Raw genomic sequence first — 22054 nt, 5'->3', positions numbered from 1 at the left:
CTCTCGGTAGTTTGCCCATGCAAGACAAACATTTATGATTTCACAATTTGAATTGTCAGATAAGAACAATATCAATATTAAGAATCTACTACTAAGAATACTGCACCAAATAAGGAAGGAAATATCAAGGCTAGGAGCATTGACACTTCTGTCAAAGTGAATAACACTTAGTGTTGAGTAATGCGGTTACTTCTCAAGATGAAGATAGAGTTACAATTGAAGAGTGTGAGAGGATAGTGAAGAATTTTATGATATGGATTCGGAAAGATATAGTCAGCATATGGCTTTTAAAGACAAAACCAGTAAGAAAACGGAAAAAGAACGCTCAAAGCTCAAATGGAACCGCGAAATTCCAAATGAGAACTTGGGCAGCTAGGAAGCATAAGTAATTTGTTTTATGTTTGGTGTTGCAGCACCAGATTTTTGTTTGCTGGATTTCTGTGCTTGCTTTAGAAGCTGGCTTGCCACTTTTATAGCTTGTGTTTCTTTGTTTTTTTGGTGTCGGCGTTCCTCTCCTGTATTTTTTTATTTTTTTTTTCCTGTTAAAATATTTAAAAGAAAACAAAACATAGTTTCTGTGGAACTCCACTTAAGTAGAGTAGCACTTCCTAGTAACTTGTAATTCATAATAATGTATTAGAAGTTGTTGAACTTATGCAGTATGGGCTCACGCTCTCTTCGTCAGCATCTTCTTATTCTTCTCCATTCTGTTCCTCTTCTTATTCATGTTCCTCTATTTCTTCTTCTCCCCTCAACATAAGTTCTAGAGTTGAGTGAAACTAAGCTTTCAAAATAAATCTCTTCGTCGAACACGCCTGTCGACTTAGAAATGTTTGGCCTTCTAACTCTTCCATATTCAGGGTTATACGAAAATAAACCACCACTACCTGCAAATACAATCTCACCAGTTCTGAAATACCAAATAGGTCTCCAGTAAGGTCCTGTTATAGTTTCCACGGTATAACGTTTAGTCCAAGACTCTCGAACCCCATAGTCCTGCATTACAAATATATCTAAAGAATTCATGTCAACACCCCGAACGGGTGAACAAAGGCACCCATCCAACACCCCCAGATTAAACGAATGATCATTCTCCCGAATTTCTTGTGGTAGTTCCATTTCTTTGAATATCTCGTTGCTGATGTTCATAGACACTACAACAATGGGAAAATCTTCTCTTTTCGCTATCCAATGGAAATCTCCATTAACAAGCACCACTCAAAATGATGAAAAATGAAATCCAGAAATCTTACTGTGAAGAAGAAGAAGAAGATCCAGAAACAGCATCAACAGATCTAGAAGCAGAGATTAATGGAGCAGCCAATAATCTTTTTCCTCCTCTTCTTAATACAGCGGCAGCCATGGACGATGACATAGCTTTAAATCGTTTGTCATTTCAAATCCCGATATCTGATTTGAAGTCCGACTCAACTTGTACATCTAACTCAAATCTATTTAAATAAGGTACAAAATGGTATCTCACTCGTTTGGTACATATTTGACTTATTTCGAAAGTTTCTTATATCTTACTACTTAATATGTTTTGAGTAAGATTCGGATATAGTGAGTCCGATACATATTAGTTAGTTGAGTCATCATGGAAAAAAAAAAATTATGTAAATTAGTTGTTTGCTAGCTAATTATGTGTTATTCGAAGAACTATCGATAAGGTCTTCGAATTATAACATTTACTATAATAAATTGTTATGTCATGAATAATTTAAGGGTTGTTGAGGGTGGGGTGGGCTATGTCGACATGGCGTGATTTTCTTTTCGTTTTCAATTCTTTCCCATGAATAATTGGATTGGTTGCCACCATAAAACCTATAAGGTACGTTTTCGATTCTTTCCCATGAATTTAATCCTAACGAGCAGACTTCGAACAAACGTTCACGGCCTGCTAGTAACTTGTAATCGTTAGTCTTACAGTCATACCCCATTGCAACCATAGTAACATAGCCTATTTTTGATTTTGGAAGTTTCTTGTACTCCCTTGTGTCAGCACAACACATAAGTTCTACCGAATTAAATAATGATCTGAATGGGTAATCCAATTCAACTGCATAATCATGAAATTTTTTATCCTTCGACAACAATGAGTTCAGTGAATCTATAGAGTAGAATACGGAACGGTACGTAGTACTCGTAATTTGGGTAACCCCATGAAGCATGAGATTAGGGTTATCGTTTCTTTGGATAGTAATATTAAGTTGCGTCTTAATGAAACCAGGGTTAGAAATCAGAGAAAACCATGCCTTGCAAACACACTTAGAACTTTACAAGCTAACAGGGATTTTACTGGTACCTTTAAAAGGATTTCGAAGTAAATCTCTTCCGGAAAGCTTGACTTTGTTTTCTTCATCTGTATAAACTTCAAAAGAAAAGAAAATAATAATCAGGATCTACCTTAAATAGACTTATTAAACCCTAAAACATCGACACCGACTCAAAGTTTCATGGAAAACATTTTTGATGGGTCATATGCCACTCAGATGAGAACCACCCCGCCCGAGGTTTTTTTAGTGGGTATATAGTTTTTGAAAGTTTTTTTATTTTTTTATTATTTTTGTTGGTAGGGTTTGTCCAAAATCACTCTTTTTCCTTTAAAAAATAAAAATTTTACAGTCGCGCACCTCAGTAGATTATTCTGAATACACTTTGGTAATGTATCAATAAATCCAGGCCAAAGATTTAAAACTTGCCTCAGCGTCGGCGGAAGATATTGCCATTGACATCTCAAGCCAAAGAGATGTAAGTTCTCTCCCACAACAGTAGTTGCCCGTTCAAGACAAACATTTATGATATTATTAAGGTTCTAATTTGGTACAAGCACAATATCATCCTTAAAAATGTATTGATTTATGTGTATGCAGATATGTGTAATTGCGCGAGGAAGGTCATGGAAGCAAAGACTTCTCCTGCATTTTTCGCCATTACTTCTCTGGTACTGATGAACGTTAGTTCGATATTGTACCATAGAAGAGCACGTTTCTGGCTAGATGATGTTAGATTATGTGAAAGGAAACTACACGTAACTAGATTAGCACGTAACTTGTACATTTTGCTCTAATGAAGCTGGTAAAGTCCTGTAACAAGATCGTGTGGACAAGGGGTTCAAAAGACAGTACCAAAACATAGAAAATGCATACGAAAAGTATACAATATGTGTAATCAGCATCTTCTATTCTTCTCCCTGCGATTTTTCCTCTTAATTCTTGTTTCTAAATTTCTTCTTCTCCCCCTACATAAGTTCTAGAGTTGAGTGAAACTAAACTTTCAGAATAAAGCTCTATTTGGCTCAAACTTGTCAAACTAGAAATGTTTAGACTTCTAGTACTTCCATATTCAGGGTCATATGAAAACTGACCACCAGTACCAGTAAATAGAATCTCACGAGTCTTGAAAGAGCACACAAGTTTCAAATAAGCGCCGGTTACGATCCTTATATTTTTCATAGTATAAGACTCTTGAACCCCGTAATTTTGCATTACCCATATTCCCAAATGCATGTCAACACCCTCCCGAACGAGTGAACAAAGGCACCCTTCCAATACCCCCAAATTGAATGAGTTTCTCCCTAAGTTCTTGTGGTGGTTCTATTTCTTCGAATATCTCATTGCAGATGTCCATAGAGACTATAACTTCCGAATTGTTTTTCCTTTTCGCCATGAAGATCTCCATTAACAAGCACCCCGGATTGGTTACCATAAAACCTGTAAGGTACGTTTTCGATTCGTTTCCATGAGTTTAATCCTAACGAGCAGACTTCGCCATTACTTCTCTGGTTCTGATGAATGTTAGTGCGGTCTTATACCAGGGAAGAACAACCATGGCGAGAGACTAGTACAGCGTACTCCCTCCAGCTTTTGTACAGTTCTGGCAAAACAATGTTTAAAATTTGTAACATAAAAAAAAGAGATAGTTTCTGTGTAACTACACAAAACAGCAACTTCTGCACTAATGATTTTCGCCGTAGTGTTACCTCGACTATGGGCTCGCTCCACCTTACAGTTTTGCTCTAATGAAGCTGGTAAAGACCTGTAACAGACGACGGGTTAAAAGACGATACTGATTTTTTTTTATTCTACCTGGTAAAGGTTTGTGATAGGCTCAAAATATTATTTATACCTATTCTTATGCCAAGTTAAAAAAGAAAAGTGAAAGACCTACTTTTTATGACAAAGACCGATAACAAGTACGCACTAGTACAACTATGGTTTTTGCTCACGGCTGTCCTCGTCACGGTTCTACCTATTAACGTGACTAGAGTTTTGTTCGTCCCGGGTGTATATGTTTCCGGCACCATTTGATATATCTTTGGATACGGATATGTCCCCCTCGTGTCTATTTTACATCAATCCACCATAAGCACACGATTAAACTTAGAACTGCTTCGGTTTCTTAACCCAACTTCCTCTCCACAGTAACCCACGATCTACTAGACTACTCCAACTCCCCGCACCCTCTTAACCCAACTTCTATTCTCCCAATCTCAAAATTAGGGAAAACATTCCTCTCTAGATCTTCTGTCTTCCTTTCAATCCCAAATAATCTAAACTAATAAGAAGTTTAATTTGAGATTGATGGTGAATTTTAATCAGTCAGTCAATGTCAGTCGATTTTTTCTTTTCTCTCTCTCGATCTCTATACGAAGTTCAGAAAAGTTTAAAGCTAGAGGACTACGCAGTAATCAATGTATGTTGTTGTTTGATGGTGAAACTGATGTTGGATTAAATTCAATCGGCTTGGATTTTTTTTCTGGTAAGAGTCTTTAAGCATATAGGTTAATCTTTAGAATTGCCTTTGGTTAATATATGTAATAATTTGATGTAACTGTTAATTAGTGAATTTTAGGGTTGTCTTATCTGGATTCATGGCACATTATTTTTTCAATTTTGTTTGTGTTTGAATTTAAAAATAGTTACCATCATTTAAGCATTTCCTCAACATCTTATTTTTTGGTGCTACTTATTTAACAGGTGAATTGATTTTCTATGTTGCTTATAAGGTAACTGATCCAGTTGACATTAGATTCTTGCACTTATAAGGCTGTATGAAAATCCAACTCCCCTTCCAGAGATTACTCTCCTTCTTCATTGGTGTTTAATTGTATGTATTTGATATGCTTAACCTAATGTGACTTTGATTTGATTTTGCAGCAGCAATTGAATATTATACCTACTGAGGCCTTTCCATATGAGACTTTAGAGCTCTGGTTTTGTTGTCGTTCAGTTATATATGGTTAAATTGCAGGTAACAATAACATTTTGTCTCATCAGCTGAGATATTCAATATCTTTGTAGCTTCATATTGTGTTGATTTTTAAGTTCGGTGATTACTTTTCTCCTGCATGTCTTTTATGCACTTATTATACACAATTCGTGTATCTGAATTACCTGAAAACTTTGATGCATAATACCAAATCAAGGGGAGTGGTGCCAAGTTAGATAGACTGTAAATCGGTTTCGTATACGTTGAGTTTTTTTTAATGGGATGAACTGCGAAGGTTCGTCAACTATTTCTGCATCTTCTTAATGAAACAGAAAGTTAGTTTGGAACGAAAGTTTTCTCTATTTTCTCTAGCGCCACGGTAGTTGGTTTACAAGACCACTGTAAGGCGATGCTTACTGCTATCATAGCCTAATGCCTTTAGGTACTGTTCAGCTTATAAGTGGACCGTCCATATAAGGATGGGGAGCCTTTGTTTATCTTGGTATATTATATCTTTCAAAAGATCAGTCAGTTCTGTCCTCATTGTATCTGCTTTTGCTATAGGTAATAATTAAGTGGTTATTGTACGTTGTTACATCTGAATGTGATTTTAAGGAACTACGACTTTCTTGATGAAGATCACCTTAAAACTAAGTTCATTGTGACAGGTTTGTTTGTATGCCTACTGTTTCCTCCATTTAGACCTTATTAGTCTTGTTTCTTACATGATCTCTTCAATCCAGGCACCCCCAACACCAAAGATCCTCAATTCAATGGTAAGAGATTGGTTTCTCAACTAAATGGAAAACGGCCTTTAGAAATCTTTTGAATGAGGGATTTAATCATCACCCTTTTCTGTTTCTTTGTCATGTAAATCGTTAGGCATTAAACTATTTTTTCGGGATAATTTCCTGCGAACCACAGGTATCTGCTGCATAGGGAAAAAAAAGCAGTTTACGAGAGATCTATCTGAGATGCATTCTGCAATTTGGTCTCAGGGTCCGATGCAGTAAGTTGACATACTATGAATCTATATCAGACAATAGTTTGTTATACTTTCTTTTTTATTAGTTTAACTTCCATGAATAATAATTTCCCACCTTAGAAGCAACACGTAATCACTTATACTCTCATCTAGCGCTAAACCTCAATACAAATTTATATGCAAGTTAAATTACTTTCCTGGGTAAGGGTAATATCTTTTGTATGGACTCTCACTAAAATTAAATAATTATATCTAACCGAATATCTATTTCCTACAGGTGATCCCATGTTAACTAGCTTGTTATCTCCTCATTCTTTTTTGTTTAGTTTGGTAGACCTTTACACTTGATAGTTGACATGCAATCTAAAAACTGCATGCTCTGTATAAATTGCTTGATTTGCTGTATAAATTCATGATATTTTCTGTTGTTGCTTTCCCTATTTTATACTTATGGTGTAGGATGATCTGGCACTTGCACAATGTAGGATCTTGTACCGTAACTTGATGAATACACTATGTTTTACTTTTATGTTTTGCAGCCAAGGAAAATCCCAGCGGCAGAGTTTGGAGGAGCTCTTGCGGTGTGAGTATGCATGGCATCTTTAGTAAACAAGACCTGGATTAAGCACGCAATAGAAATGCAGTTGTCCTTACGAAACTTTGTTGAGGCTTCATGCCCCTCTATTCGAACGTGTTTACTTGTTTTGATACTTATTGAGATGTCCTTGTTAACTCCTGTAGAATCCATATATCAAGATAAATGTAAACTATGTTTTGTAAGATATTATTATCTATCAGATTCAAGGAAGCTCTTTTCATAGGCATCTTATTCTTCTCCATTTCGATTCCTCGTCTTATTCTTGGTCATCTATTTTTTCTTCTCCTCCTACATAAGTTCGAGACTTAAGTGACACTAAACTTTCAGAATAAACCTCTAGTTGGTGCAAATTTGTCAAACTAGACATGTTTGTCGTTCTTGTACTTCCATATTCAGGGTCATATGAAAATAGACCACCATTAACCGCAAATAGAATCACACCAAACTTGAAAGACCCCACAAGTTTCAAATAAGCGCTGTCTAAAATCATTAATTTTTTCGTAGGATAACGTTTAGTCCAGGATTCTGGAACCCCGTAATTCTGCATTACCTATATTTCTAAACGCATGTCAACACCCTGCCGAACGAGTAAACAAAGGCACCCTTCCCCCAAATTAAACGACCAAAATTCTTGTGGTAGTTCTATTTCTTTGAATATCTCTCTGCTGATGTCCATGGAGACTATAACTTTGGAAGAGCCCTGCCTTTTCGCCAACGCTAACCAATGAAGATTTCCATTAACAAGAACCCCGGATCGGTCATAAAATATGTAAGGTACATCTTCAATTCTTTTCCATGAATTTAATCCTAACGATCATACTTCAAATAAACTTTCGCAACCAGCTAGTATCTTGTAATCACTAGTCTTAAAGTCATAACCAAATGCAACCATAGTAATATTACGTATATTTCACTACAAAATAGAAGGCTTTTTGGGACGGCTAAAAAGTATCCCAGAAGGCCCAAAAACCGTCCCAAGAGATACTTGTGACGGTTTTCTATCCGTCCCCTATTCTACCGTCACTAATACTTTTTGGTCGTACTTTCTTTTGGGGACGGCCCAAAAATAACTTTAAATTAATTATCCCACGACCAATAGGGACGGTCAGCCCATGGACATCCCAAATAACCATCTCTAGGGACGGTTTTACAAAATTGACCGTCCCTAGAAGCCACCTGTTTTGTAGTGTTTGATTTTGGCAATTTCTTGTATTCCCTTGTGGCTGGTGTTTGTACCATCATAAAATGATGTACGTACAGGGCACACAAGCGCCACATAACCAAAAATGGCTTATTAAAGAAGCCCGACCGGGTTATCAAGGTAACCCAATGGTTTATTAAGCAAACTAAAAATGGCTTATTAGAGAAGCCCGGCTGGGTTATCAAGGTAACCCAGTGGTTTATCAAGGAAACCAAAAATGGCTTATTAAAGAAGCCCGGTTGGGTTATCAAGGTAACCCAGTGGTTTATTAAGGAAACCAAAAAGTAGCTTATTAAAGAAGCCCGAATGGGTTATCAAGGTAACCCAGTGGTTTATTAAGGAAACCAAAAATTAGCTTATTAAAGAAGCCCGAATGAGTTATCAAGGTAACCCAGTGGTTTATTAAAGAAACCAAAAATGGCTTATTAAAGAAGCCCGACTGGGTTATCAAGGTAACCTAGTGTTTTATTAAGGAAACCAAAAATTAGCTTATTAAAGAAGTCCGGATGGGTTATCAAGGTAACCTAGTGGTTTATTAAAGAAACCAAAAATGGCTTATTAAAGAAGCCCGGCTGGGATATCAAGGTAACGTAGTGGTTTATTAAGGAAACCAAAAATGACTTATTAAAGAGGCCCACGGCTTATTATAGAAACCATTGAAGATAAATACAAATCTCAAAGAGGTAAATATAGATCTTTTGAGATAATTATGAATCTGGAGAAGATAGATTTAAATCTCTCAAAATATATCTAGATCTATAAAGATAGATGTAGATCTTCTTGGATAAATGCAAATCTTGACAAGATAGACATGGATCTTTCAAGATGTGTACAAATATGATGAAGATAAACATGAATGTTTCAGGATATATGCAAATATTGGGAAAATAAATACAAATCGAAGTGGTTATTCAAGATAACTACAAATCTCAATAATAAATCTTGGTGGTTATATGAGATAACTACAAATCATAACAATTAGATTTGTTTTCTGCCTATAAATAGAGGCTGAAATCCAACTCAAAAGGTATACGATCACAATTACTTTTCTCCTCTAAAAAAAAACTTGTCTAGAACTTTCTCTGACTTAAGCATCGGAGTGTCTTTACAGGTACCCCTCATCTTTCATCAACCTTTCTGGAGAAATGAAACAACGCTGGAGATTCGGTCAAATGTAAGCTAGGTTACTACAATAATAATGACCTACCGGTACTACAACGTTCACGATGTAACGTTTAGTCCAAGACTCTCGAACCCCATAACTCTTCATTACCCATATTTCCAAATGTCTGTCAACACCTCGTAAGAGTGAGCAAAGGGACCCTTCCAACTCCCCCAAGTTAAAGGAATGATCACTCTCCCTAAGTTCTTGTGGTAGTTCCATTTCTTTGAATATCTCGTTTCTTATGTCCATAGACACTACAACCGTGGAATAATCTTGCCTTATCGCTAACCAATGAAAATTTCCATTAACAAGCACCCCGGGTTGGAAGTAACCATAAAACCTATAAGGTAAATTTTCAAGTCTTTTCCATGAATTTAATCCTAACGAACATACTTTCAATAAACTATCACTACCAGCTAGTATCCTGTAATCGTTAGTCTTATAATCGCGACAAAACGCAACCATAGTAACATAGCTTACATTTGATTTTGGCATTTTCTTGTACTCTCGTGACATTTAGATGGGACCCACCTCTTTTTAGAAACGGTTCACCGTTCTCTTTTGTTGTGGGTGCGGCTGTCATTAACTCTGGAGCATGGGTGCAGCTGTCATTAATTCTATTTTTGTAGCTTTTATTGTGTGTATTTTTGTAGCTTTTATTGTGCGTTATTATTCTGCAAAGATTCCATCTGCTACTTGGCAGCTAAATATTCTGGTGCACAATCTGGTATTATATAAATTAATCCAGGCCAAAGATTTAAAACTCGCCTCAACACCAGCGGAAGATATTGGTCTCGAATGCCCATTGACATCTCAAGCAAAGGAGATGTTAGTTCTCTCCAACCCTCCCACCCTCATAAGGAATTTGCCAATGCGAGACCAATATTAAAAAAAAAGAAAAAAGAAAAAAAAAAACCCGCAGATATGTGCAGTTGGGCGAGGAAGGTCATGGAAGCAAAGACTTCTCCTGCGTTTTTCGCAATTACTTCTCTAGTTCTGATAAATGCTAGTTCGGTATTATTCCATCCAAGAACATCCATGGCGAGACCAGTACAACGTATTCCCTCAAGCTCTTGTACAGTTCTGATTAAATGATGTCAGAGTTCTGGCTATTGGTTCTTCTCCCCTCAACATAAGTTCTAGAGTTGAGTGAAACTAAGCTTTCAAAATAAATCTCTTCTTCCAACACGCCTGTCGACTTAGAAATGTTTGGCCTTCTAACTCTTCCATATTCAGGGCTATACCAAAATAAACCACCACTACCTGCAAATACAATCTCACCAGTTCTGAAATACCAAATAGGTCTCCAGTAAGGTCCTGTTATAGTTTCCACAGTATAACGTTTAGTCCAAGACTCTCGAACCCCATAGTCCTGCATTACACATATATCTAAAGAATTCATGTCAACACCCCGAACGGGTGAACAAAGGCACCCATCCAACACCCCCAGATTAAACGTATGGTCATTCTCCCAAAGTTCTCGTGGTAGTTCCATTTCATTGAATATCTCGTTGCTGATGTTCATAGACACTATAACAGTGAAAGAATCTTGCTTTTTCGCTAACCAATGAAAATCTCCATTAACAAGCACCCCAGATTGGTTGCTACCAAGCCTACCATAAAACTTGTACTGTACGGTTTTCCATGAATTTAATCCCAAGGAACAGATTTCGAACAAACTTTCACCACCAGCGAGTAACTTGTAATCGTTAGTCTTACAGTCATACCCAAGTGCAACGATACTAACATAGCGTCTATTTGATTCTGACAATTTCTTGTACTCCCTTGTGGCTGGATTCCAAATACAAAATAATTTCTTCCCTCCGAACCATAAGCAAACCAGGCCATCACAACTACACACAAGTTGAACCGAAGAAACTGACTTGAATGGGTAATCAAATTCCACTGCATAATCATGAAAATCTTTATCCCTCGATAATAATGAGTTCAATGAATCATGTCCTATAGAGTAGAATAGGTAACGGTACGTAGTATGACTCATAAATTCCGTGATCCCATGAAGCATGAGATTAGGGTTATCGTTTCTTTGGATAGTAGGATTAAGTTGCGACCTAATAAAATCGGGTTAGAAATAAGAGAAAACCATGTCTTGCAAACACACTTACAAGCTAATAGGGATTTTACTGGTACTCTTAAAAGGATTTCAAAGTAAATCTCTTCCGAAATGCTTGACATTGTTTTCGAACGTCAAAAGAAAAAATAATAATAATCAGGATTTACCTTTAAATAGGCAAGTTTTCTTTTTGAGTATGTCAAAAAAAATAGGTTTATTTCCATATGTGGAAAGTCAAACGTTATGATTTTACTACTATACTCATTGAGGTACCATTTCTCTCTCTCCATTTTCTCTCTTAATACAAAAAAGGGACCACTTGTCTCTCCTCTTCTTCTAATAAAAAATGAGTGGGGACCAAAGGATAGATTAGGAAAAAACATGGAAAAGTGGTTCCAATGATTAGTTTTATTAATTTTTGTGAAAACCAAACAAGCCTATTTTTTAGAAATGGAGGGAATATCAAATTATTTTCATCAGAAAAAATCAATTAAACAAGTACACCATCAAAAGTGTTCATAATTCCTGGGATACATCATAAACATTCCATTATTGAGACATATCTGGAGGCTAACCACTCAAAACTCAAATTGAAACACTGTTTGGAATTCCTTTACCTGTAAGTCCACCAACTTTGCTTAAATCAGAAGTATTTGGATACAACAGTGTGTACGGCACATTCACTGGTCCAAATCTGTTTCTGAATTTCTTTTCATGGTTCATTTGCATTATTTTATTCTCAATCTCAACCAGATTATCCCCAAACCTTTTAAAAGCTTCAAGTGCTTCTTTATCTAATGTCCATTCAGAACAATCTCTTTGGCCAAGGTAAACCTCATCAGAAGAATGCCTTGACAGGCTCTCAATTAGGGACACCCCAAGTAGAGTTTGCAGTTGACTAGTTATAGTTTTCAAGAAAACTAAATCTGGGTTCTTTTCTAGTTCAGCGTATTCAGGTGTACCTGGCTGGGGCATGAATCTTCGGCTTACTGTTGGTCTGTTCGGTAAGTAACCTGCGTACGGGAACTGACCGAAATTCACTGCTGCATGAAGCGCTGAAGATACCCATATAATAGTGCTGCATGATTTAGTTAAGTCTGACAGAGTTTGCATTTTTGGCCACCATGGTTTATCTTTCAAGTCACCGTGGCCTTCGGTTCGTACATCTTTCCACCATGCCTGGAGTTCTGAATCACCCTGGATCAAGTCATCTGTCGGATAGTAAAATGAACAATATTCATGAACCCATTTCTCAGTTGCTGACCAAATTTCAAGCCCGTCGACAGCAAAAGGGTAATCCTCAATCACTAGGCTAAGCCCGTGTGGTTTGGTTTGGTCCGGAACTGCCATTCCCCTGAACAAACGAAGAAAATGAGCAATTAGTTGCAGAGAGGGGAGTAATAACCAAGAAGTCATTCAGTAAGAATCTAAAATGAATTGCTAAATCAAATGCGTTTGGAAATTTCTACCTTTTAATGAGATCGGCCGGGAGTCCCTGCTCAGTGAAATTCCACGTTTTATAAATTGTTGCTGACAGTTCCATTGCGTACTTTCCTGGAAATACAGTGTTTTCAAGGATACCTTCAGCGCTAATGAGAGTCTGACGAGCCAATGCGTTGATATTCATTGTATCTCGGTAATGAGGTTCCAACAGCTTGTAAATTGGGTGCATAACACTTAGTTGCCTGTTTGTGGCAATTACAAATGGCTCAATCACCGCATGTGTATTCAACCTGCGCGGCAGTGTGAAAGATCTCATAAGATCAGGCTCCTCAGAAGTGCATTAGTCGCAAAAATTAGGAAATTTATACGAGCACAAATATTACCAGTGGCTTATGAGTTGATGGACGCCAGAGTCATTCACAGCTGCATAAGCTTTGGCAAGCTGCCAAATTGATGCTTCAACGCCATCTTCAGCTGGTGTATAAACCTCGTTAACTGCACCATGTTTTTCTCCATCTGGATGGACTAAGCTTAGCTCAATAGCCAAAGGCTTCAAGGTCCCGTCTTGCTGGTACAAGAGGATGGTTCTTGTTGCATAAATTTTTGTTGTAGTTGTGTTTATGCGGTTCAGGTACGGAATCAATGTATCATGATGATCCAATATGAATAGCTTCTTGTTCTCCAAAGCCTACGCATTCATGCTTCAAATTGTCATCAGTACATTGAGAAACATATATAATTATGATTTTTCGTAATAAAAACACGTAGTTGTAGTTACCTCTTCAACTGTTAACCCATTTAGGTTCTTCTCAATATGTTGTTTGGTTATTGAGCTTGTATGATCTCCATATAGTTCAGGGTCGAGCTTGCTTATTGTGGGAAACTCCTATGAATTGTTGAACCAGATACAACTATGTCAATTTAGAGTTACAAATTTATCGAAAAAGTTATGGATTCAAGAACTTTGATATGTTTTATACCTCAAGAAGTCGAATTGCGACAGGGTTAACTCCAGCAAGCATTTCTCTTCCGAATTCTTCATCACTCCTCCATGCAAACTTATCCTCTGCACAAGTATGAAAATAACAACATAAACAAAATGGGCATAGACAAGAATGAATCACATTTAATCAGATGGCAAAGACCGATTTTCCCCTGGTACCTTTGATGACATGAGGTACAGGGAACTTAAGGACGTGTCCATCTGTACGAAAGATTTCCTTGATCATTTGTAAAGGGACGGAGTGGTGAATTGCATTTACTGCAGCGGAGGGTAGCCGGAGTCCTCCGTGGTGTAGGTCTAACACTTCCTGTAGAGAATCAAACTCGGTGGGAGTGCTATCCAAAAATGATACTATCCCTGGAAGAAGGACTTGCGCAATGGACTTGAGGGAGAAGGCTAGAAAATCCGACATCTTCAGGTGGCCGAATCTTTCATCTCTTGGCACATAAATATCGAGGCTCAACAAGAATAATCTGGTTTCGTAGTTGGGATCTATTAAACAAACAGAACAAGCAAATAGCCTGCGTCAGACACATGCATGCTTCCGAACTTACATTATGTGTACCTATGTTGCGCCTTGCCTAGCGCCTAGGCGCCCAAGGCGACCAGAGAAAAAAATAACTCAAGTTAGTGGGTCCCCGCCTTTTGCGCTTTGGGCGCCTTGTTGGTGAGGTGCCCACTTTCCGTCTTGGGTGCCTAGGCGAGCGCCTAACTAGCCTTAACAACATAGTATCGAGAAATAAAGTCTCATGATATTTTGATACCTGTCTTCGTGGGTTTGCGACCAGTACGTCCCCTTCTAGGATAAGGAAGCTCTGATGATCCCCCACAAATTGGTCTGGCATACCTTGGTCCTTTGTCAGGGCTACCCAAATCGTTGTACGTTGCATAGTCATAAACTCGATCCCACTCCTTGAGCTCTCCTGTTCCGTTTCCACGAAGAGTCTTAAGTTCATCTTCTCTGTACTCTCTTAGAGGTCTTGGTGTCTGATTTGGAAGGTAACTCTGCAACCATAACCAATCTTACATAAATATACATTGCCATTTTTCTGGCATCAAATTCGTGCGTCTTTGACAAAGCCTACCTGGTTAGCAAAGAAAATGCGGTTTGTTTTGTAATGGTGAGCCGGGTAAACCCAAGAGTTGCAAACGAAGTGAACACGGCCGACGCCAGGAACCTCTTCAAGTGTGAGTGACTTGAGGTAGAACTCACTATGGTGGAGATTTTTGATAATGAAAGCCCCTGGAATGCCAATTGATTCGTCCCATTCAAATGTGATCCCAAATACAGATGATCCTGCTTTCGCTGAGGTCATTGTTGTGATCCAATGTTCAATATAGGATTCTTTTCCCACTTTTCCTCGCATTTCATTCTCTGCATTTGTAAGTTTGACACGGATATTATGAACTAGTTGGAAAATGTAATCCAATTCCGAGTCCGACCGACTTGACTAGGAGCGGACCAATACGACGACTAGTCCAGATCTCTTTACATGATTATCGTCTAAATCTTAGATCTAATAAATGAATCCATTTTATTAAAGTTAAAGTAGGTTCCAATGTCATGATTTATTAACAATATTTTAACAGAATTATTAATTTCTCCGCCTTTATTTTAAATTTGTAGCTTTAGAAAACATTAATGGATATTAACTAACATAAATTTATTATTTTAGCCATCATTTTCAAAAGGACAGTTAGTTAGTACTCTCTCCGTCCCAAATCAATTGAGTTAATTGTAGTTTGAAAAATTCTTAAGACAAGAAGGAAAAAAGAGTCTAGTTAAGAATTTTTTATAATTCTCGTACTTTTATGGATAATAACTAGTAAAAATTAGAAATGATTTATCTCTTAAACTATACCGCTATTCTTAATAACCCGTTGAAAAAATATTTTAAAACACCTATATAACGAATATAAGAATTATATATATTTTTTATAATAACAATAATCAATTAAAAAAAGTAATTCTAAAGATATTCCCGTGATCAGTGAAATAATTCAATTATTTTTGGGATAAAATTTGAAACCAAATAACTCAATTAACTTGGGACGGAAGAAATATATTACTAAAATGGTTTCGGATGAACGTAAACATTCCTAAAGATATACTGCCGGTATCTTTTTGTCGGTAAAGTATGGGATACATACGGCTTCTGGCTATTCCTCTTAGAACCAGAGCCAGAATGACGTACTACCGACATGTTGTTGTGGGAACTTGCATTATTTTGGATAAAACTAAAAAAGAATGTTGAAAGTTGAATGCAATAAATAAACCCAGTCAGGCCGGCAGGGCTGTATACAAAATTATATATAAACTTGTACTTGATCCAATTGGCTGTTCATAAAATATTGGAAATTAAGAGATCTAAATCTACCATTGACCACAGACAAGTGAAGTATGAGCTGTCGTGGTGTGATAAGTCATGAGGTATGAGAGAACAAAACTTCAACAAGGGATCTCAAATCTCTATGATTCACATTAAGTCAACAACCAAAACAAATTCCTCGTCGAAAACAAGCAGAAGACTGTTCTGCTTACGATCCTTTTTAACAGGTTGGTCTCCTAAAATAAATGTTTCATAAAAATAGGTTGGTTTTCTAATTGGAAAAGTCACTTTAATTTTCTAGGACTGTTTTTTTCTTAACTTCTTTTGATGACAAGTGTCATGCGGACCATTTCACTATACTTCTTTTGCTGACAAGTGTCATGGAGACTATTTCACTTCACTTCTTTTATTGACAAGTGTCATGAGGACAACTTTCAATGATTAATCCTCTTAATTTCCTTAATTTTTTTTAAAAACAAACCAGTCTATTAAAAAGGAACGGAGGGAGTAAATCACAGTAGGAAACATATAACTTAGGGACGCTTTTACTGTATAACTTTTTTTAAATTCATAGCCTCGATGAGAACTCCAAGTTACCTAAAATGTACAAGGTAAATTTGCAACTCACTCGTTCTACTATTTCTTCAAGTAGGGAATCTGCTTTAACAACCAAAACAGATTCATTGCAGAAAACTATAGGTCACAGTAAGGAACATATAAATTTGGGACGCTTATGGAAGAACTTCAATTTGGCCAGTGTTTTCTGAACTATCCCCAGACTCCCAGGACCCCGGAATGCAGAGGAACTCAAATCTAACACAGTATAACTTTTTTTAAGTTCGTAACCACGGGAAAACATCAGAAATTTCTAGCCCCAACTTGACTTGCACAATCTAATTTTTTACTTGCTGTTAATTTTTTAATGCATGGTTTACGCTACTTATTAACCCCGAGAGATTCGATGATGTAGTGACCTATGCAGAGTAAATTTATCAAAGAAAAACATAAAATGAAAATTACCTGGATCACCATGAACAGCACTAACGAGCTGCAAGCAAACCCCATTTCCCAGAAACTCATCAACTCGATCCAATAAAGACGATTGAAAATCAGTGAAATCCAACACATTTTTCTTCATCAACACAACCGTTCCATGGATGGTTTCTTTCTCTTCTACGTCAACTAGACTCTTCTCATCAGCTGTTTCCTTGCCACGAAACAAATGGGAAATCGCCTTACAAAAGAAGAATATGAAAACGAGAGAAGCCAAGGCAAGAGGAAACCAGTGTGAAATTGTCTCAAACATCTTAATTACAAAAGAAGAAGAAGATATGAGAATGGGAGAGACAAGGGGAAACCAGGTTGATGATTTAGAAGAAGACTTTTGTAAGGCACATTATATAGAGGGTCTGCACTATCCTATACTGTAGCCATGTGATAATTAAGGACTAAGTACTTTTAATTAGTAATTAATTAACCCTCTGATTTGAATTTGTTTTTTAATAATCATTGGTTGGCCAGCTGTTTAGGATATCAATCTTTACCAACCCACTTGCTCGTGTAACATGCTTGTTTGGGGTGGGTACCTATGGGTTCACATACTCTTCTGGTGCAAATTGGGTCAGTTGACATTTTATATTATTATTATTATTGTTTTATTTGTATGCAAAATGGCCAGGATAACTACACACGCACACTTATCCATGCCGGATTTAAACCGGCTCTGATGAAACTCCTAACTTACACGGGTGTAATTTTTTTTAAAGGTTCTTGTCGTCATGGTTGCCAATGCAAGGACTTTCTGTTACAAAATAAATAACCCTCGATTATTTGATATGCAATACCCCAAGTATAATACGCGACAAACTGACACCCAAAAGAGAAAAACAAATTATTACAAAGAATAATAATAGGATTGGAACTTCTGCAATCATGCAGTGGCGTTGGATGGAGACGCTATTAGAATGATATCCCTCCACCCGTGAGTCCATTAGATATTAAGGAATGAAATTTTAGGAGAAAGGGTCTTAGTATTTGTTGTTTCATCTTAATATATATACACGGATGAGCTAAACTGCAGCTACTGGGAAATAATGACATCCATACGGCACCAAGAAAAACAAGTATTCTAATCAACCAGAACTCACTGCAACCCCGACTCCGCCATGCCCATATAATGTGAGATTAATCTTCGCAACAAACGAATGCAATGTACTCTAATTTCAACAACCGTATAATTTGAGTTATGACGGGTGGGCATATAGCCAAGAGAATAGTGATATCCTGCATATATTATACTCTCTCCATTCAACTTTTCTTTGTCTGCAAATACAATTTCATTAAAAAGGCTAATGGGAGGTGGAGGCCCTAATCACATCGACAACAGAACTATCTAATACACAGAAAAGGTATCTCTTTTCCTAATATTAGATTTATCTACTATCATGATTAATATATGAAGGGGGAATATCACCCAAATCTAAAATACCAGGAAATTTTTTGCTTTCTTCGCTAATGTGTCTGCTACTTCATTACTCATCTTGGACGCAAATTGAAATCCTAAGAGATTATGACAATGTCTTACTAGGCTATCTGCTTCCCCGAAAATATCTTTACTGCTCCGAGAGATGGCCACTGGGTTAGCATTTAGATTCTTGATTAAGATTTCACAATCGCTTTCTATGCTGAAACTGGGGAGGTTTTCTTTTCTGATGAACCTATTGCCTCTGCTTCTTGCGGATCTGAACATGCTGAAGGTTCTTCTCTTTCTCCTTGAATGGTTGTAACATTGAAGACCTGCCTGAATCTTGCATCAGCAACCTCCAGAATCTGGTGATAGTGCATCTAGGATCTGAATGTAAGCTACCAAAAGAAATCAAGAATTGGCCGAAGTTGAGACTCCTTGCACACCAAAGAGGCATAATGATGAAATGCCTAGAGGTATAGAAAAGCTAAGTTGCCTGGAATTTTTTAGGTCTTACAGGTGAGGAAGCAAAAGCAACTCGAAGGGAACGAGTATTGTAAGGCTAGTGGGAGTTGGGAGGCCTAAATTCCCTTACTGTTACACGCCAGTGCTAAAACGTGGTAACCAGTAACACCAAAATGTCAACCACACTATAATTAACTGTAATTACAGCACTCTGATTCTACCGGATAATTGACATAACAAGAGTAATTCAAGCCGACAAAGTAACAGAAACATCTTTCATAGTTTGCAATGTCATTTCTACAGAAAACAAGAACTACGTAAGTTTATAACCATATGGACGAAAATGAAAGACGTTGCTTCCCCAGAATCAACAAAAAAACATGTTCTGAACATATTTATCAACTTCAGAAGTACAATTAAAACAGAACTGGGTTATATGTAGTTAAATACAGTTTTCTCAGACCTGGTGTCGACCTCTAGCATCACCTAGCTTGAGCTGGTGAATTCACTTTTCTTAATCCAAACACAAGCTAGGCTTAAAGATACTTATATAGCGAACCATGGAAGGTTCAGTTACTAATTAGCGTAATAAAGGAAATGTAGGGATAACCTAGTGATCCAAAAACTACTAGACCCAAATCACGGCAACAACAATTCTAATAACTTAAACTGACTGATGGGAGAGCAGAACCTTTAAGTATGTTGCTGCAGGGAAAATTGTATTCGACAAAAGTGTCATGGAGCTGAAGTCTTAGCAAATGAGACTTCCAACTTCTTCTTTGCCATTAACAACATACCTTGTAGCAACCTGCTTCTTTCTGTTGTAAAGATGCACAACTTGAACTCCATCCTGGGGATTTTCAACACCCACAAGATCTGCCATCAGGACTCTCAACATCTGGAACTTGATTATTGAAGTCGGAATGTTGGTTCTGTTGCTGGTTTCCCATAACTTGCAGCACAACCTGGAACATCGAGCAACACAACTATGTCTAGGCAAAACTTGTAATCTGTCTAGGCTTTAGACAACCATTTCTATACATATTGCAAATAATATTAGTGTCTCAATTATGTGAGTTGTAACATGACGTGACTCGAAGTAACTAACTAATCATGATGAAAGGTTAATATGACTTGTGCGGAAAACAATTTTCATCACAATTACTAATGAACTATCCTAGTTGGTTAATTTTATATGCGCTTAACATAAAAATGAAAACAGAACTTGTTAAAATTCAAAGCTCACACTGGTAATTAGTTAGGCTTTGTTTTTGCAGCTCAGTCTCGTCCACGTGGAATAACCCAACAGACCAGTTCTGCCTTTGCCAAGGCCAAAGACTTCAGCTATTTCGTCGTTCTCAAAGTCCAAAGGGAATATCAATCCTGCAACGATTGGGCTCTTTGCTTTCCCTCTAGCAACCTTTACTTTCTCCTGTTACAAGGTCCTTAACTTTCACCTGTAACATACATGGAAAGGCAAGTGTAAATTTCACAAGTAAACAGGTAAACTACAAGTTCCAACAGTTGTTTTTACCCACTTGGATTTATTAACATTTTTTAGCTGAATTTCACCAAATGTAATTTGAATTTGGTTTTTCTCCTACTAGAATTGGAAACGGCAGGCAGGGCTGAAGGGAGACAAAGTGATGGAATATGCTGGCTGCATGTATCTCTGGTGTCTGTTTCAGTGTTTTCTAAAGACAAAGTGATGGAGTGTGCCTGTTGTTTGGCTTCCCTGTGTTCTGCTGTAAGTTAGTGTATGCAATTTGGATCGGAATTTCGTGTACGACTAAAAACTTGCGATAGCACATGAAACTAAGACAAGGTCATTGTGTATTTCCTTGGTCTAGCTGCATCTCATGTGGACTTACCAAAATAAATCATGATCCTCAACAAAAAGAAGAAGGAAAAAAAAATTGTCTTCTTAAAATAACCGACTAGGTTATACCAAGACTTGGAGACACAAAGACATCTCTTCTCAGTCTTAAAATCTTGAACTCGAGACAAAAATCTCATTAAGTATGTTGTCGACAAGAACATTAATACTCTTCATCCTCGTTGCGATCTTCAAATTTCTTTTCTATTTCTTATCTATTCCTTTATCATTACAAAAAGGAGAACCTTTCCTGCTGATGTGGCAGTTACATATTAGACCCCTGTGTTTGGGGAACATCAAGCCTTGTCATGATCTATGGGTTATTGGGGTCTTATTTCTTTGATTACATATAAGGTAATGTTTGTCGAAACTCGAAAGTAAAGCAGAAACATCAAAAACGCATTTAAGTTTATAAGATAATGTCCTCCTTATTCAACACTTGTATATTTAGGATAACATTATTTCATGTATGGGTTTTTGCGTTTTCTGAAATATATTGACTTTTCTGAATACAGTGCTCTGAGTTGCATGTTAGTTCTAAACCTATCAAAGGAGCAGTTTCTTCTTCTTATTTTTCTGTACTTTTTTTGAAGTATAGTTAATATCTCGAACTCACAGAATTTAGCAATTTCCTAGCCTCTTATTTTGTCTTTCAAACATTAACAGATACAGAACTTGTTGTGATATTACTTGATGTTGGTATTATGACTGAACTTTGCATCAAATCATTCACTATTATGACTGAATCTAACAAGAGATAACTTGTATGCAGATTTATTTGGTGATCTTAGTACTTATTCCATCATCGTAGATGATGATTGAAGAAGAAGGTCAATATGAAGAGCTTTTGGTGATGATACTGTTATATGAAGAACAAGGTCACGTGAAGAATATGGAATTGGGCTGGGATTCATCGTCTATTTCAACAAGAATACAACTCTTTTCTTGAGAATACTTTTGTTTTACATTTTTTATGGTTATGCTTTTGTTTCTAAATTCATCGTTGGTCTACTAGCACAACATGCACGGTCCCTTTTCTTGTTCAGAGTCTGAAATTCAGACTTCAGAAAGTCATGGAGAAGGGGAAAAAACGGTTATACCCGCCACCCTACCCTACCCGACCCGCCAGAGAATGGGTTGGGTAGGATCTTACCCGTTTAATGGCGGGTAGGGTGGCGGGTAAAAATTTTCTTAACTGCCAGTAAACGGGTAGGGTGGCGGGTATAGGCCATATCCTAC

General features: G+C 37.2%; 2 protein-coding genes across 2 annotated transcripts; both read right to left on the bottom strand.

Annotated features, from left to right (window-relative positions):
* Positions 1-10247: 10247 nt before the first annotated feature.
* On the bottom strand, positions 10248-11162 carry LOC113316572 (F-box protein CPR1-like). The gene has a single exon (XM_026564948.1). It carries the CDS (start codon positions 11160-11162, stop codon positions 10248-10250), a length of 915 nt encoding a protein of 304 aa, XP_026420733.1.
* A 512-nt stretch (positions 11163-11674) lies between these two features.
* LOC113278788 (probable linoleate 9S-lipoxygenase 5) lies at positions 11675-17390 on the bottom strand. Its single transcript, XM_026527539.1, has 9 exons — positions 17031-17390; positions 14766-15055; positions 14445-14685; positions 13840-14172; positions 13658-13743; positions 13456-13563; positions 13061-13365; positions 12704-12967; positions 11675-12588 (listed from the first exon to the last, which is right to left on the bottom strand). Exons 1-9 carry the CDS (start codon positions 17314-17316, stop codon positions 11820-11822), a joined length of 2682 nt encoding a protein of 893 aa, XP_026383324.1. The 5' UTR covers positions 17317-17390; the 3' UTR covers positions 11675-11819.
* Between the last annotated feature and the right edge of the window lie 4664 nt (positions 17391-22054).

This window comes from Papaver somniferum, chromosome 1 (genome assembly GCF_003573695.1).
Source record: "Papaver somniferum cultivar HN1 chromosome 1, ASM357369v1, whole genome shotgun sequence".
Taxonomy (NCBI): Eukaryota; Viridiplantae; Streptophyta; class Magnoliopsida; order Ranunculales; family Papaveraceae; genus Papaver; species Papaver somniferum.
Note: the sequence above shows the minus strand (reverse complement) of the source record. Positions and strands in the feature narration are given on the sequence as shown.

What these genes read in the sequence shown, in the direction of transcription:
- LOC113316572 (XM_026564948.1), bottom strand. Translation starts at nt 11,162, where the DNA reads ATGAGTCATACTACGTACCGTTACCTATTCTACTCTATAGGACATGAT.
- LOC113278788 (XM_026527539.1), bottom strand. Translation starts at nt 17,316, where the DNA reads ATGTTTGAGACAATTTCACACTGGTTTCCTCTTGCCTTGGCTTCTCTC. An exon ending in TCGCAAACCCACGAAGACAG is followed by an intron (nt 14,173 to 14,444) that starts GTATCAAAATAT and finishes TTTGTTTAATAG; the next exon opens with ATCCCAACTACGAAACCAGA. An exon ending in ATGGGTTAACAGTTGAAGAG is followed by an intron (nt 13,366 to 13,455) that starts GTAACTACAACT and finishes ATGAATGCGTAG; the next exon opens with GCTTTGGAGAACAAGAAGCT.